General features: G+C 36.7%; 2 protein-coding genes across 5 annotated transcripts; both read left to right on the top strand.

The window, feature by feature from the left end:
- The first annotated feature begins 1188 nt into the window (after positions 1-1188).
- Positions 1189-11219, top strand: slc33a1 (solute carrier family 33 member 1). Of its 2 annotated transcripts, none has more exons than XM_079873552.1 (7): positions 1189-1264; positions 2140-2923; positions 4748-4950; positions 7197-7381; positions 7977-8094; positions 9140-9355; positions 9428-10335. In XM_079873552.1, exons 2-7 carry the CDS (start codon positions 2182-2184, stop codon positions 9593-9595), a joined length of 1632 nt encoding a protein of 543 aa, XP_079729678.1. In that variant the 5' UTR covers positions 1189-1264; positions 2140-2181; the 3' UTR covers positions 9596-10335. The 2 variants fall into 2 exon arrangements, with proteins under 2 accessions (XP_079729678.1, XP_079729677.1); XM_079873551.1 differs by having other exon boundaries at positions 1190-1419; positions 9428-11219.
- Positions 11220-11319: 100 nt separating this feature from the next.
- On the top strand, positions 11320-17411 carry c18h3orf33 (c18h3orf33 homolog (H. sapiens)). Of its 3 annotated transcripts, none has more exons than XM_079874672.1 (5): positions 11322-11483; positions 11663-11722; positions 12868-13021; positions 14764-14924; positions 16187-17411. In XM_079874672.1, the coding sequence occupies exons 1-5, from the start codon at positions 11376-11378 to the stop codon at positions 16457-16459; spliced, it is 756 nt and encodes a 251-aa protein (XP_079730798.1). In that variant the 5' UTR covers positions 11322-11375; the 3' UTR covers positions 16460-17411. The 3 variants fall into 3 exon arrangements, with proteins under 3 accessions (XP_079730799.1, XP_079730798.1, XP_079730797.1); XM_079874671.1 differs by having other exon boundaries at positions 14761-14924; XM_079874673.1 differs by lacking the exon at positions 11663-11722 and having other exon boundaries at positions 11320-11483; positions 14761-14924; positions 16187-17405.
- Positions 17412-18645: the final 1234 nt, after the last annotated feature.

The raw sequence follows: 18645 nt of genomic DNA, 5'->3' as shown, positions 1-18645 counted from the left end.
ATAAATCTGCACTATGACATAAAGATCTCTTTGACTATTTGACTTTTAGTCATTTTTACATTTTTACTATGTATATTGAAATGTAGACCATATTCAGCTTTATCTTTTACTGTATTTCATTATATTAATTTAATAAGGAATACACTGATTCCTTTAAACAACTCTGCAATAGTTTAGTATACAGTAAAGAGGTTCTTTAAATGGGTTGTGTTATTATATTAACTATTTTATTATAATACATTGTTATATAGCCTTCCGTTTACACTACTGTTCAAAAGATTAAAAAAATAAATAAAAAAATAAATTTTATTCAGGAAAGATGCATTAAATTGTCAGAAAGGAAATTAATACTGTTACTAAAGATTCCATGACCATCACAAGATGTATCATAGATTCCACAAAAATATTAATCAGTAATAACAAATATAATATAATAAGAATGTTTATTCTTGACCAAATCTGGAGAAATTGCTGCTAAAAAATTAGTTTTACCATCAGGAAAATATATTGAAATAGAAAACAGCTCATTTAAATATTTCACTAATAATTCAATCATATATTGGTGGTAATATATATATATATATATATATATATATATATATATATATATATATATGTGTGTAATTATATGTGTGTGTGTGTGTGTGTGTGTGTGTAAATATACACACACACACACACACACACATATATGTGTGTGTGTGTATTTAGACACAAACACGTACACACACACACACACACACACACACATAATTACATATTTATATATATATATATATATATATTTACATATACATATATTATATAAACACAAACGTTTATGTTATGCGATTAATCAATTTGACAGCCCTAATATACAGTAAATGATATGTAAATAATATGATGCATTAATCATATATTAACCAGTCACTACAGTGGCAGAAACATTCTGGAAGTTTCTTACACTGCCTTAATGAGATGAGACATAATAATTTATCACGATTACACTGTACAGAAGTAAACTTTATCAACTCGCATTGTCACTTAACCACAGCAACTGATTACTATATTAATATAGCTTCATGTGTCAGTAAAGTGTGAAAGGTGTGCATGGATAGTATATTTCTCTGTGTAAATGAAATGTAACCGGGCGGAACTAAAAACGGAAGCTGTAAGACACGTCAGCTGAAGCTGTCGGACACTTTTAACTGACGCACCGCTCCGGCTTCCTCCTCAGTTCAGCAGTCAGGTGTACTTACTGCGCTTCTCTGCGTCTCGTAAACACTAGGTATATTTAATATTTGCGTGTATGTTTGTGTCTCAGTCAAGTGCTGCTCATTTGAAGTCACAGAACAGTGTGTTTTTTCCGTCATTCGTATAACATTTTGTTCATTGATTCATTAATGTCTTGACTTGTCATGTGGATTGTCATCATAGTGCAAGGTAACCATGAATCAGTGTATTTTCTTCCTCTTTACCATCTCATGCTTACGCCATCCTCTCGTTCAGAGTATGTCTGATAATCAAACTCACTTTGAATGAATATCTCGCGCGATAATGTCTCGAATCTGATGTTATTTGTTATGTTTATTAATTTTTACGTGACATAAGAACCATTTATCATCTTTTATGTGTTTTGATGTCAAAGAGTAATGCACATGTTCCCCTTGTCTTTCAATAAGATGTAATGCTGTTAAGTTTTTTCTAGAGATCGACCGATATTGATTTCTTATTACCGATACCATGTTTATGTGCCCAATAACCGATATGCAGAACCGATATTTATTTATCTATTGGTTTATTTATATTTTTGACAATTATAACGACAGCACTGATTTGAAAAAAAAAAAAACGTTTAACACTTTTTAAATAAAGTGTTATTTTAAAGTGCATACAAAACAAACGCACTTCTACATCAATAAATAGTGCAAAAAATTAAAAAATATATAGTGCACTGTCACTAAAGTGTCTTTTTTAAAATAAAATCTGTGCTTTAATGACGGTCTTGCACGCAATTGCCATTTATCTGTGTATCCGATATTACAAAACCGCGACCCGATTATGGGAAAATATCGGGAAAAATATCGGTAAAGCCGATTATCGGTCGATCTCTAGTTTTTCACAGACACATCACTGTTTTCATTGCTCTTTTTGTACATGCAGGTGTTTTAAGGACATATTTGGATTGATGCCTGGCAGATTAAGATGGAGCTGTCTAAATCAATCACACTCAAGAACGGGAGGCAACGGAAGCCCGCGGTGTCCAACTCAGACATGCGTGCAAGAGAGTCCAAGCTAGAAGTGGAGGACGACGAGGAGGCTCTTCTTCAAAACTCAGACAGGGATGATGGACAAGCCAAAGTGTCTAATGGGATCAATGGAGAACTGAGCAATGTTGCATTGTTGTTATTCCTGTATGTGCTTCAGGGAATTCCTTTAGGACTGGCCGGGAGCATCCCTCTCATCATGCAGAGTAAGAACGTCAGCTACAGGGACCAGGCGTATTTTAGCTTTGTGTTTTGGCCCTTCAGTCTGAAGCTGTTCTGGGCTCCTCTGGTGGACTCGCTGTACCTGAAGCGGTTCGGCAGGAGGAAGTCGTGGCTGGTTCCCACTCAGTACCTGCTGGGTCTCTTCATGCTGTACCTGTCGTTCGCGGTGGACTCGATGCTTCAGACGGACGGGCAGAAGGGTCCTGATGTGATCACTCTGACTGCGGTGTTCTTCATGCTGGCGTTCCTCGCTGCCACGCAGGACATCGCTGTCGACGGCTGGGCTCTTACGATGCTGTCCCGGGAGAATGTGGGATATGCCTCCACTTGTAACTCGGTGGGTCAGACGGCCGGATACTTCCTAGGAAACGTCCTGTTTCTGGCTCTGGAGTCTGCCGATTTCTGCAACAAGTATCTGAGGTTTGAGCCGCAGGAAAGGGGCATTGTAACGCTCTCAGGTATATTCAAATGTTGTATTCAAATGTTATATTCATTACTGTGTGTGCGTGCGTGCGTGTATATGTTTTGTGTGTGTGAATGTATGTTTTGTGTTTTGGGATTAGTAAGATTTTAATATATCAGTGAGATATTAATATTTTTATTTAGCAGTGATACATTAAAATGATCAAACGTGTTAAATTTTAATGTTAAATTATATTTAATATAAATAAATTATATTAAATATATCACAAAATGAAATAATAGAGAAAACCTATTATATAATGTTATTTTTAATATATATATATATATTAAAGGGGGGGGGGGTGAAATGCTCATTTTCACTCAATCTCCTGTTAATCTTGAGTACCTATAGAGTAATATTGCATCCTTCATATCTCCAAAAAGTCTTTTGTTTTATTACATTTTTAACAGAAAGATAGGCTGTACCGAGTCTTTCCGGAAAAAACCGAGCGGCTGGGGGCGGGCCCTGTGGGCGAAGCTTAGCTGTGCTAACGCGCCAAGCTAGTGACAACACACAGAGACATTTGTTCAACAAACAGTTTTACTCACCGTCCGGTTCCAACGCACGACCGTGAACCTTTATCATTGTGACTGCTCGATCCTTAAGCATTAGACGATCTGCAAATCCGTGGATCTGGGCTTTGTTTATAAAACAATCATCGTCGAAATGTCTTACACAACTCCGTTTATGCTCAGGAAAACAAACTCCATCCACGGGTTCCTTAACGCTGGGTTCTTTGGGAATCTGTGCAGGGTTGTCTTGCCCTGGCAACCAAAAACACACTTCTTTGGTGACATTGACTTCCCAAAAGCCGGGCAGGACGCTTTGATGGCGAACTGCTTTCACTCTCTTGCTCTAGTCTACGAGTGCGCGCGCGGCCGCGATCTTACCGGAGAAGTGCCCTTAGGACCCATATAAGGAAATTCCGCCCTATCTTACGTAAGACAGAGCCATACTCGAAAAAAACTTTCCGAAACTTGTGACAAACCGGAAGGAGTATTTTTGGAACAAAAATACTCCTTCAAACGTACAACTTAGTTTTTGAAACTTTGTCCATGTTTAGCATGGGAATCCAACTCTTTACCAGTGTAAAAAACTCAGTATGCATGAAATAGCATTTCACCCCCCCTTTAATATAATATAATATAAACAATATATCAAAAGTAAATCGCACACACACGCTTACTTATATATATATATATATATATATAAAATATATATTTTTGTATTTAAAAGTATTTATATTATAATTATATAATATGATAATAATAACAACTCAAATGAAACAATAATAAATATATAAAAAATAATAAATACACATTTATTTACATTTCTATACATTATGCATTTATATTTATGTATGATAATATAATTATATAACAATATAATAAAATGTATTCATATTTATAATATTATAGTAGTGTTTTGGGATTAGGAAGATTTTAATATGTCAGTGAGATAGTAATATTTTTATTTAGCAGTGATTCATTAAAATGATCAAACGTGTCAATAAAAAACATTTAACTTGTTACAAAACATTTCTATTTTAATTAAATTCTGATTTTTGAACTTTCAATTCATAAAAGAATCCTGAAAACAATTTTTTCCACTGTTTCCTCAAAAATTTTACATTATACAATATATTTGAATAGAAACATTAAAAATGTGCACTTTTGAATAGTTGTGTGATAAATATAGGCTATATATGGTACCTTATCTTTTTTCAGTATTAAAACTGGCCTAAATAAATGAAATCATGTGACTTGAGATGCAGGTTTACTGATTACTTTGCACTTTGTTCTGTTCTGCTCCGTCTCAGACTTCTTGTTTTTCTGGGGGATCGTGTTCATGGTCTCTACCACTCTGGTCGCTATCCTGAAAAAGGAAAATGTCAGTCCCCATCATACCAAGAAGAAGCCTAAAGAGGAGACCCAGGGTGTGATGGAGACGTACAAACTTTTGCTGTCCATCATTAAAATGCCCACAGTCTTTACCTTCTGTGTTCTCCTGCTAACTGCCAAGGTAATGTTCACTATGGTCATCTATTACTGTTTTAACAGCTTTGATTGTTGTAGAGATAGATAGATAGATAGATAGATAGATAGATAGATAGATAGATAGATAGATAGATAGATAGATAGATAGATAGATGGATGGATAGAGAGAGAGAGATAGATAGATAGATAGATAGATAGATAGATAGATGGATAGAGATAGATGGATAGATGGATAGATAGATGGATAGAGAGAGAGATGGAGAGATGGATAGATAGATGGATAGATAGATGGATAGATAGATGGATAGAGATGGAGAGATGGATGGATGGATGGATGGATGGATGGATGGATGGATGGATGGATGGATGGATGGATGGATGGATAGAGAGAGATGGATAGAGAGAGATGGATAGAGAGAGATGGATAGAGAGAGAGATAGATGGAGAGATGGATAGAGAGAGAGAGAGAGAGAGAGAGAGAGAGAGAGAGAGATGGATGGAGAGAGATGGAGAGATAGATGGAGAGATAGAGAGAGAGAGAGAGAGAGAGAGAGAGAGAGAGAGAGAGAGAGAGAGAGAGAGAGAGAGAGAGAGATCGAGAGATGGATAGAGAGAGAGATGGATAGAGAGAGAGATGGATAGATGGAGAGATGGAGAGATGATAGATAGATAGATAGATAGATAGATAGATAGATAGATAGATAGATAGATAGATAGATAGATAGATAGATAGATAGATGAAGAGATAGATGGATGGATGGATGGATGGATGGATGGATGGAGAGATAGATGAAGAGATGGAGAGATAGATGAAGAGATAGATGAAGAGATAGATGAAGAGATAGATGAAGAGAGATAGATAGATGGAGAGATAGATGAAGAGATAGATGAAGAGATAGATGGAGAGATAGATGGAGAGATAGATGGAGAGATAGATGGAGAGATAGATGGAGAGATATATGGATAGATAGATGGAGAGATAGATGGAGAGAGATAGATGGATGGAGAGAGATAGATGGATGGAGAGATAGATGGATGGAGAGATAGATGGATGGAGAGATAGATGAAGAGATAGATGGAGAGATAGATGGAGAGAGAGATAGATGGAGAGAGAGAGAGATGGAGAGAGAGAGAGATGGAGAGAGATAGATGAAGAGATAGATGGAGAGATAGATGGAGAGAGAGATAGATGGAGAGAGAGAGAGATGGAGAGAGAGAGAGATGGAGAGAGAGAGATGGAGAGAGAGATGGAGAGAGAGATAGATGGAGAGAGAGATAGATGGAGAGAGAGATAGATGGAGAGAGAGATAGATGGAGAGAGAGATAGATGGAGAGAGAGAGAGAGAGATGGAGAGAGAGAGAGATGGAGAGAGAGAGATGGAGAGAGAGATGGAGAGAGAGATGGAGAGAGAGATGGAGAGAGAGATGGATGGAGAGAGAGATAGATGGAGAGAGAGATAGATGGAGAGAGAGATAGATGGAGAGAGAGATAGATGGAGAGAGAGATAGATGGAGAGAGAGATGGAGAGAGAGATGGAGAGAGAGATAGATGGAGAGAGAGATAGATGGAGAGAGAGATAGATGGAGAGAGAGAGAGATGGAGAGAGAGATGGAGAGATAGATGGAGAGAGAGATAGATGGAGAGAGAGAGAGATGGAGAGAGAGAGAGATGGAGAGAGAGAGATGGAGAGAGAGATGGAGAGAGAGAGAGATAGATAGATAGATAGATAGATAGATAGATAGATAGATAGATAGATAGATAGATAGATAGATAGTGCACATTTGAACGAAATTCCATTCCACTGGCTCATAAAAATATAATAAAAAATGCTACAAATTGCATTAAAATATGTGACCCTGGATCACGAGTCGCACGGGTATATCTGTGGCAATAGCCAACAATACATTGTAAAGGTCAAAATGATAGATTTGTCTTTTATGGCAAAAATCATTAGGATATTAAGTAAAGATCATGTTCCATGAAGATATTTAGTAAATTTCCTACCGTAAATATATAAAACATTTATTTTTGTGAGTGAATGCAGCATAAGCGCCAACATAAATGGACAACTTTAAAGGAGATTTTCTCAATGTTTTGATTTTTTTGCACCCTCAGATTCCAGATTTCTCGACCAATGGAAAGCTTATTTATTCAGCTTTCAGATGATGTATAAATGATAATGTGACCATGTGACTGGTTTTGTGGTCCAGGGTCACATATAACACTAGAAAGGGATGATCTAATTGACCCCTCTTGGTCTCTTCTGTCAGATGGGTTTCTCTGCAGCGGACGCTGTGACGGGGCTCAAGCTGGTGGAAGCTGGGGTTCCTAAAGAGCAACTGGCTCTGCTGGCAGTTCCCATGGTGCCTCTGCAGATCCTGCTGCCTCTGGTTATCAGTAAATACACTGCTGGTCCACGACCACTGGACATTTTCTACAAGGCCTTCCCATTCAGGTACTAACAATCAACACAACACAGTACAATTTAATTTATATATGGGAAAATGTTGGCGTTATTTTGTCACTTATTGGGAGCAGTATGCTAGCTGGAGCCGTTGACCTCCAGTCTTTGTGCTAAGCTAGGCTAGCGGTGGGTGTGTCAGACAGAGTTACGGCACGCATTGAGATGAGAAGGGTATGTGTGGACTTATCTAACTCTGGGGGATACGCTGAATAAGCAAAAAGTCGGCGTGTTCCTTTAAGAAATATTGAAAGCATTTGAAAAAAGATGCGTGTTCAAAGTGGATTTAAAAATTGACAAAGTTTGGGCGGATCTGATGTAAGCTGATAGGCTATTCCATAACTTAGGGCTGCAAAAGCACGATCACCCCTATTTTTAAGTCGGATAGTAGATCTGAGTGATGTTGACTGAGAGGATGGATGTAATAGTTCAGATCGGTGCTGTGGTTCTGCAAACACTCAAACACAAATAACAACACGCATGCCTTGACTCTTGACTTTAAGAGCTGTGATGTACAGCCACGTGTGATCAATCATTAGAGGGAAGACATGCGTTGTAATGGGAAGTGTGTGTCTTGTGTTCCTCGAAGGCTGCTGATTGGTCTAGAGTACGCCCTGCTGGTCTGGTGGACCCCGAGTGTTCGGCAGGATCAGGGATTTCCGCTGTATTATTATGCCGTTGTGTTGCTGAGCTACGCAGCGCATCAGGTTAGTTCATATGCATTTAATGAATCATTATACACCAATGCTACATTTTTTCTAAATGTCATAATCATTTGTTAACAAACAAGTATTCATTACTTCAATAAGCTAGCTGGTAATGTTAGTTAATAAAATTGCATCTTTTCATTGTTCATATTAGTTCACAGTGCATTCACAAATGTTAACGGATACGATGTTGGATTTAAAAAATGTATCAAGAAATGTAATTAATATTAACTAAGATTAATAAATGCGGTAGAAATATTGTTCATTGTTAGTTCATGTTATCTAATGTTAACAAATTAAACCTTATTGTAAAGTGTTACCAATATAATAATCATATAACAATAACATAATAATAACTCACAAATGAAATGTGTATATATATATATATATATATATATATATATATATATATATATATATATATATATATATATCACAAAATGAAATAATAGAGACAACCTATAATATAATGTTATTTTTAATAATATCAAAAGTAAATCGCACACACACACGTTTACTTTGATATATTTGTTTTCAAATGTATTTATATTATAATTATATAATATGATAATAACATAACTCAAATGAAACAATAATAAATATATACAAAATAATAAATACATATATATTATGCATTTATATTTATGTATAATTATATAACAATATATTAAAATGTATTAATATTTATAATAATTATATAACAGTAACAATTCACAAATTATTTTTTTATATAAATGTATAATAATGTTACAAAATGAAATAATAAAGAGAAAACCTGTAATATAGTGTTATTTTTAATGTGTATATGTAAAAATAAAAAAATAAAAAAAACTATATCAAGATAAATCACACACATTTATTTACATATATTTTACTATATAATTCTATATTAGTATACATAAAAATATAAGTACATATATAGGTATGTAACTGCCATTTCATGTAATATTTTAAATAATATTACATGTAATATTATTTAAGTGATTAATTGACTGTTTAGAATGAAATGAGGTTGGACTCATTGCAGAGTGTCTTCCTCCACTAGGTGGCGCTGTACAGCATGTATGTGGCCTGCATGGCCTTTCATGCCAAGGTCAGTGACCCAATGATAGGCGGCACGTACATGACCCTTCTGAACACTGTGACTAATCTCGGAGGGAACTGGCCCTCCACTCTCGCTCTATGGCTGGTTGACCCGCTGACCTTTAAGGAGTGTCAGGGAGCGCCGGGTCAGACGTGCGGATCAGCTGAAGAAGCAGGGGTCGGTATCTTTCTATTTCCTGGTGTTAGCTATTTAGTAGCACTTTTTAACCCGTTCTTATCTTGTCTTCAGCTCTGTGTCCGAGAGGGCGGCGCGTGTGTGACGACATTGGACGGTTACTATGTGGAGTCTGTGGTGTGTGTCCTGATCGGTGTGTGCTGGTGGATCTTCTTCGGAAAGAAAATGAAGCGGTTGCAGGAAGAAAGTCCCTCTGCGTGGCATTGCAGGGTTGCCAAATAACCGTCCCGACTGGACTCCGTCATGCCCTGGCCTCTCTCTTTTCCTCTCAGAGCGACTGCTTATTTTTGTCACACTACAGCAGGCCTGTAGACCGGCTTTAAACTCTTTGAGGACTGAAATAGATGAATATACTGTACTATTAAATTATTAGCTGCATATGCATTCCATTATGCACAAAAAACAGTTTTAATTTCAAATTTAAGATGTAGAGATGCATAACAGATACACGATACATGACAGTAACAGCATGACATTCACTGCTCGGTTGCCTATTTTATCAAGCATTTGTCTCACAAATACTTGAGGTCCTGTGCCTTGTGCATTTCTGTTTTTAGTATGATGCAGGTTTTTTTCAACAACAACAACAGAAAAACTTGTTCTGATATCATACATGAATGTTGAAGCAGTTGCTACATGCACATTTCAGCTTTTTGTGTTTTTTTTTCTCCAAAAGAATTGACTCTAATTGAGCACTTCAGGTGAAATGTTAATATTTTTTCACCCAGTTGTTAATGTTACTGGTTGTAGTCCTACTGAAATTGGTTACAGAGATGGAAATGTTTATGTGAAGTTAACTGTGTTCTGTTATGTTTATCAAATCATTGACTTTAGCAAGGCCAGGAAAAAAAAAAATCTCTTCTCTCACATTCGTTTTTTTTTTTGTTTGGTCCTTTTCAGTGTATTTTTATGGCCAGTGCTTTTAATGCATTTTAAAAGTCTGTGACTGAACTCTGTTTCTGAAACCAGCTGTGTCTTTTGGGACAACAATTTTTGTTAGCTCTGAAAAAATCCATGGCAACAAAATTAATCATTAGATTTTCTATAAATTATTTAGGGTGTGTTTACACGACAACGATGCACTAAAAACCGGAAAATAGTTCCTTTGAGATTTTCACGTACAGACGACAGCATTATCAAAATCTCACAGAATGAGACGCATGCATTATAAGCATGCGCATGATGTCATATTTACCACAGATTTGCATTTTTTGTAGTTTATTTAAATACTTAATCGTATTTAAAAACTTGCACTTTGAAACCCGTTTTCAAAAGTTTGTGTTTTAGGCCCCCAAAAAGCCGTTGTCGTGTAAATGAACGTTAACGTTTCCAGTTTTTTAGTTGATTTTAGTTAGATATTTCAGCAGTGAAGCGGAAAACATGGAATAAAATCTGTCATTGATTGACGTGGATATTTATACAATCATCAGCACTTTTATTACAAATTGCTTCTCGAAATTTATGAAGAGCGTTCACCCAAAAATGACAGTTCTGTCATTATTCAATCATCTTCACGCTCCCCCCCCCCCCCCCCCCCCCCCCAAACCTGACTAGTGTCCCACGGAAATAGAAAGTCAAAAGTTTGAAACAACATGGGCTGAATGACAAAATTTTAAAGCATCCCTTTAAAATACTGTACTGTACCGATAAACATTTCCTTTATTTTTGTAACGCTCATTAAATATCCTCTTTCATTTGTTTAAGGTCATATAATGAGGAGAGAGAGGGTAGTTGCAGTGATTTTGGACTGTTGTAAATACTTGTAAACTGTTTCAAGGGACGTTTTTATCAACATTCCCAAAGTATGTAGAAAATAAATAAATAAAATACAATAAAGGCATTTCTTAAATACAAAATTAAGATTTGGTCCAGTTATTTTAAGCTTTCCATACAAAAGTTCTGTATGTGTGTGAAATAAAAACGCGTTTGTCTATTTTGGCCTAGCTGCTACCCTTTAACAGTGGGCGGGGCTTTATTTTGTAGTTCTTCCTCTATAAACAACATGCCGGCAGGTTCAGAGACTGCAGACACGAACGAGGATGATAAACCCTCCAAAAATGTCATTGCTCATATATCACAGTTTGCTGACGATAACTTGACTATTATCCGGGTAAGTAGCATATCATGCCATCTGGTTTCATTTTAATAGTGCAGACATATGACTGCCCAAGTATCGAGCTACTGAGTTTGTGAACCACAAGCTATATATCCAAGCTGCTAATGGAGGACACAATGTTATGTCGTTCAATCTTGTGACTTGCATATATTTAATGGCGTGTTCCCCAACAGAACATCAGCACATGTCTTGGCATCGCGGGTCTTCTCATCATAGCGAGGAGCATCAGGCTGGTAAATGCACACACAGCGCTTTTCTTTCACGCTGATCCAAATGGTCTCTGTGTGCTCGAGTATAGTGTACTAATGCTTTCTGGTTTTGTGTTTGAATAAATGAACAGCTGGTATTATCTGTAAACAAACACATAGTAGCCACGCCCCAAACTCACGCTATTGGTTGAGGTTGGCAGATCGTCGACTCCCGTTGTACTGATTGGCTAACACGCGTGGAACCTTTTCACTGACTTGTGATATAATTGTTATCGTTATTTATTTATTTTAAATCATGTACATTTATAACACTACACTTTCTGCTGTCTGGCATACGACTCTCACAGACAGAAGTTTTATATGTCATGACCAGGCTTGCCAAGTCTGCAGTTTTTCACAACACTATGATTTGAAGCAAAAAAAATATTCTGAAAATCAGATAAAAAGACAAGACTGTGTACTTAACGGCTTTAGTGAGGGAAAGAACTAAAATCCCACGAAGCATTGTGAACAGCATAAAACAATTATGTGCATTAGTGCATAATATATGCAAACATTTCAAGTCCCCCTGTAGTCAATAATTTTATCCCTAAAACTAATCTTTGATCACCAAAATAATGTTTTTTCCTTGAAGAAAAAAAATCTTCATGGTTTAAAATAGCTTGAATGTAACTCGACACCCTTGCCTCATTTAGTATACCCCGCTCTATGAATATGCAAATGAGCCCCGCCTCCACTCACTCACTCAGCTCAGAGATCCACTGGTTGACGATCACACGTTGATTTCAAAGCGTGTTTTTGAGACTGTCTTTGGTTCACTGCAGTTTTAAGGAGAAAATACTCAGCATATTTATGAATTTACACATGGTTTGTCTTAAAGCAGATTAAAAACACCACATCGACATGTAAACAACATTAAAAGCTGTATTATCATCACAGGGGGACTTTCAGTAGTTTGAGAGCATACAGAGATCGACTTCTAGTTTACTAGTATCTGTCAGGTAATTGGTAAATAATTTTTCTGATATTAAAAAAAACGCTACTTTTAAATAGTTGTTAATATGGAAAACATGCCATCCGTCAGCGTGATGATGTAGTTATGGCATCCACCAGCAGAGGCTCCCGATGGAATGATATCCATGTTTTATTTTCCCGTGTGTGTTCTGCAGATTACAAAATTCGGCTCTGCCGCTGATATTCCAGCTCGGTTCATTGAGAGAAACATAAGCATCCGAGGAAGACTGAGAAATATCACAGAGAACGGGCTTGAAGTGGAACACCTCCCAATTTATGTCCCTTTGCTCAGTCGTCTGCTTACTAAACGTACGGACACACATGACCCCCTCACACACTTTAATTAAATGTTTTATCAGTAGGCCTGCACATTTATTGTACAGCTGTCACAGGGACCACCGCGTTCATCTGAACAGCTGCTCTCAATTATGACTCAATCTTTAAAAGCACATTTCTCTTAGAAACAGTTTTCATAATTGTGTGTCTCCTGCTGTGTCGGAGAATGTAGAGAAGTTTTTGTCTTCTCGCTGCTGTTGTAGAAGTTGGATCAAAGCCCATTTAACTTATTAGTCTTTTAACTTCAGTCAGTGAAGCATAAACGATTCTTCTCTCCCGTCGTCCTAATGTTTCACTCCAAATCTTGCAAAACGCAGATTCATTTTGTTTCAGAACTGAATCAAATTGCTGCTGGGTTATTAACATTTGCACATTTACAAGATCATATTTCAGTCTTTGCGAAGTAAACCAGTTAGTGAAGGGAGGCAGTCAGTGTAATTCAATTATGAACCAGCCATGCCTTCAAAATGAGTTTAGATGTGACCTAAATGTGCCTTTTCTAACACTATACTAGTTAAGGGGATTATATCTGTCAATGTCACTGTGATTCACAGATGGCCGTGTTCAGCTTGACCTCGTGGTGCTTGTGCCATATGGACGTGTCTAGCTTTCTCCTGTATACCTCAGAGACTGATACCTAACCCTAACCCTTGCTCACATAACGGTCTCCTCAGACCTCAAAAAGCCTTTCTTTAAAGTCCCCCTGTAGTCAATTATTTTATCCCTTAAAACTCATCTTTAATCACCAAAATTACATATTTAAGCATTTTTTCCTTGAAAAAAAATCGTCATGCCTTAAAATATCTATAATGTAACTCGACACCCTTGCCTCATTTAGTATGCACGCTTCTATGAATATGCAAATGAGCCCCGCCTCCACTCACTCACTCAGCTCAGAGATCCGATCACTCGTTGATCTGATTGGTTACAAGGTAGTTTGTGACGTCAGAAACACCAGCGATTTCAAAGCGTGTTTTTGAGACTGTCTTTGGTTCACTGCAGTTTTAAGGAGGAAATACTCAGCAATGGTGTCGACTTATGAATTTACACATGCTTTGTCTTAAAGCATATTAAAAACACCACATAGACGTATAAACTACATTAAAAGCTGTATTTTCAACCACAGGGGGACTTTAATAATTTTGAGGAATACTGAATCTGTTTTGTGTAAGTGAGAGGAGTAAATACATGCTCATATTTAGTCTAGATCTACAATAATAAACCATCATGTTCACACACACCGCCGATTATTCTCAAAATGGGGACAGGAGAGCTTTCAGTCAATGAAGGCGAAAACAAAGTTACTTGAGTTACTTATTTAAACAAGTAACTCATATATTTTGTTGTAAATTTAAAAGTAATGCGTTACTTTACTACTGTAGTTACTTGATTTTCACCACAGAGGGACTTTAAATCCTTTAGAAGGCTAATGTTCCCATCGGAAAAGCACTTTGAAATTGAGTCTTTGGTTACACTTTATTTTAAGGTGTCATTGTTACAGAGTAATTTTATATTTAAGTACTGAGTAATATTAAGCAACTACATGTACTTACTATAGGGTTAGGGTAGGATTAGGATTTGGTTGCATGTAATTATGCATCATTTACTGTTATTACTCTGGTAAGTATGCAACATGTAACAAGGACACAGTAAAATAAAGTGTTACCGAGTCTTGTTGATCGAGCGGTTGTGCCGACTCCTCCTGACTTCAGCAGGTCAACCCGTGAGCGTCCTGGACGTCCGTCTGGCCGGAGTGGAGATGACCTCGGAAGGGCACGACTGGATCGCTCAACAGCTGAAGCCAGCAGAGACGCTGTGGCTCCGGCTGATCGCTCGGCAGAACCAGAGCCTACACTGCCTAGTGTCCGTTAACAGGGTGAGTGAGAGTTTCCAGATTAGCACAGTCAGATGCCACCAGGAAAGTTCTTAGCTTGACAAATGAGAGGCTTTAATGCCGAGGAAAAACGGAGCAGTGGTTTTCAGTCTTTTTGACTTGCAAGGCCCAACTGTACCCAACAATATTCAAAGTCCCCATTATTATTTTTGCTAGATTTGCTAAATATTATTTGCTCAAACTTTGGTCAAGTGTTTTAGAGCTTGGTGTAATTTAGCAAAATAGAATATTATTGGAATGTTAAAAAATGGCCATGGAGTTGTATGATTTTATTCATTTGCATTACTTTTCCTGGTGTAGAAATTTACACTTTTAACAATGTTATAATTAGACTATCATACATATTCAGGTTATTTAAAGACTGTGGGTGCTCTGGTTCTTCAATGAAAACAATTTGTTGAAGGGGTTAAAGCTCTTAAAGCAGGACAGAAATTATTATTTTTTATTTAATATTTTGTATTTTTAGGGGATTTTATGGTACTCAGTTATATTTATGCAGTGGTTATAATCCAGATATTACCTGTTAACCACTTTTTCAAAGACTAAGGTTTTTTTCTTTTTAAAGAAGACACTTGGCAGATTATTGTTGAAGTGAAAAAAGTAAAAAATTTAAATAAAATAAAAAGTGAAAGTTATAGAACGTTTAAGTGTTTTGTTATGAAAAATGCACAAAAACACTATTTTTTATTTTTATGTAAAATATATATTTTCCAAAATGTGTTTTGCTCTAAAACAGGGGAGAAGCCATAATCAAAGAATCAAAGCCATACATGTAAACAAGTTGTGTTCTAAATCTGAGGCTGATATCTCAAAAGATGAGTTTCAGTAAGATTGTTTTATGCGCAGTACCAAAAGTTTCCACTTGATGAAATTCATTTTTGACCACAAGGAGTACAAGTGTCACTATTTTTTTTTTAATGTCCATTTAACCTTTTTGAATCATGTCCATGATTTTTGTGTGTGTGTGTGTGTGTGTGTGTGTGTGTGTGTGTGTGTTCACATAGCAAGTGCCAAAACCTTTACCACGTTTTGTACCATTCCAATGAAGTAAAAAATTCTAAAAAAACAAAATATATATATTTTTTTTGTCAAAAAGTGACCGAAGAACACCAGACGGTAAAAAATCCAGAAAATTTGAAACATGAAAAAATTAATGAACATTAAATGTGGGGAACCTTGTAATAAAATAAATGATATAAATGATTAAGTATATAATCTAAATGTTATTAGTGCTTTCCTTCTAGGGCTCACTCTTTAACACGTGTGTGAATGAGGAACTTCTGAGGCGTGGTTTGGCGAGGACTTCTCCTCTTGTGGGTCTGGATCCTCACTCTCGGATCTCCTGGAGTCTCTACAAGCGCTTGATGAGGGCCGAGAGGAACGCGGAGAAGAAAGGGAAAGGCCTGTGGAAGGAAGACAGTCGCTGGGAGAGAGTTTCTGAAGTCTTGAGGAGCAACATGCTGCTCGTCTCAGTTAAGAAACTCTTCAAATGGACATCACATACTAAAGAGAAGTGAAATATTCAAGGTTATGCCTCATGCAAGGATGTTTGATTTGAAGTATTTTATACAATATTTATCCTAAGGGAAGCAGCACAATTAAACGTTCATGTGAGAAATGTCCATGTGTTTTCTGCTTGTTATTACTTTGACCTGTGTTTCTTCACACATCTCCTGATTTACCCAACATGAAGACTCTTAACACCATCCGTGATGTTTGCGGTGTTGAATAATCCATCACGTTATTCATGCTGTAGCGCTGTACCCCGTCATAATATTCCTGACAACCGGAAAGCCTTTGTACTCTTCCCTCCTCCCATAAATCCCACAGACATCTCGGGTTTTCTGTTTCCCTGGGGAGTTGGGGGAGTGCTTTGTCACGATGACATGGCAGTGGGGGTCTACGGATGAGACAATGAGGAGGAGGAGGGATCCCCATTACTATAGAAACACAAGGGGTTCGTCCTCCTCAGGGTCCTAAAGGCCTTCACACTCGGACGAGAAGACTAGGAGAGGAACATAAGGTGCTTGAATTGTGTCCAGTTCGGGGGTGTCACTGCACTGACACTATTAGATAAGAACTAAATCTGAGCTGAATAATGACACTGACTTTGCAACATCGACTCTGTTATGGAATTGAGCTGAATAATGCCACCATTGTCTTTGCTTCTAGCTGAAAGGATTCATATTTAAGGAACTTTGCAACAGTGACACTGTTACTGAACTGAATTAAAAGCAACATTGAGCCGAATAATGACATTTATCTTGTGTAGAGCTGCTTTGAAGCTGAAATCCAATTTGTTTAATAATTGATGAATTTTACAACTTTAACACTGTTATTTTCCTCTTTATTAATGTGAAGCTGCTTTGAAACAATCTATTGTAAAAAGTTCTAATATATGTATATATATATTAGTGCTGTCAAAAGATTAATCGCGATTAATCGCATCCAAAATAAAAGTTTGTTTTTAATAATATATGTGTGTGTACTGTGTATAATTAAATTTGTATATATAAATACACAAAAATGCATGTATATATTTAAGAAAAATGTGTTATTTATATATAAAAAAATTATATTTATATATAATATAAACTATATAAATATATATACAGTATATGTATGCAAATATTTCTTAAATATATACGCGCATGTGTGTGTATTTATATATAGAAAATAATTATACACCGTACACACACATATATTATGTACACACAAACTTTTATTTTGGATGCGATTAATCTTTTGACAGCCCTAATATATATATATATATATATATACTGTATTAGTGTTGTCATATCATTTAATTGCATCTAACATAAAAGTTTGTGTTTATATAATGTGTGTGCATTTCTTTGTGTTTATGTATACACATAAATACATATATGTATACAAACACACATGTCTATATATGGATATGTTGAATGTGATAAATCGCAATTAATCGATATGTGTACACACACACACACACACACACACACACACACACACACACACACACACACACACACACACACACACACACACATATATTTATATATATATATATATAAATATTTCAAGCTTAAACATTATATTCAAGATGCCAACATGATTTTTATAGTGAATATATTAGTTCTGCATGTACCAATTAAATAAGTTAGTGTCCTTATGTTGTATTACTGTTGTCTCTAAGTGATTCCTGGTGGTTTCATTTTGATGAAGTATGATGAGCAAACAAACACCAGTCTCCGCTAATGACAGCGAACAGTCTCAGGCTGGTTAGTCTGAGCTTAACTAACCTCTAATGGCCCTCAGCAGTGCGAGCGCAGGTCCTCTGGTAGGGTTTTGTTTTTCTCCTTAGTTCTCAATGGCAATAGTCTATCTGTTCTAATGGGCACAGGGGGAGGGAGGGGTGTCCTGCCCCCTCCTTTCGCTCTTTTTTGTGCAAATGTCCCTTGTGACTGTGGCAGAGATGCTGGACTGTAATTGGACAGACGGTTTGAATTGTAAGGTGCATTGGGTCTGAGTCTGGCAGACTTTGAACCGGGACTCAGCACATGGGCGGTCACACAGGAAAAACCTGTGGAAACTGTGGAAGGAGCGATGGATGAGAGATGTGTGACAGGAAAATATGCCCTTTGTGTTCACGGGAGAGAGGACAGAAGAGAACAGAACTCCTCTCTTCTCTTTGTATCAAATTCTACGCTTGGAATTTTGAGCT

This window comes from Squalius cephalus (genome assembly GCF_949319135.1).
Source record: "Squalius cephalus genome assembly, chromosome: 6".
Lineage (NCBI taxonomy): Eukaryota > Metazoa > Chordata > Actinopteri > Cypriniformes > Leuciscidae > Squalius > Squalius cephalus.
The sequence above is the reverse complement of the archived record's forward strand: the minus strand, read 5'-3'. Positions and strand labels throughout refer to the sequence as shown.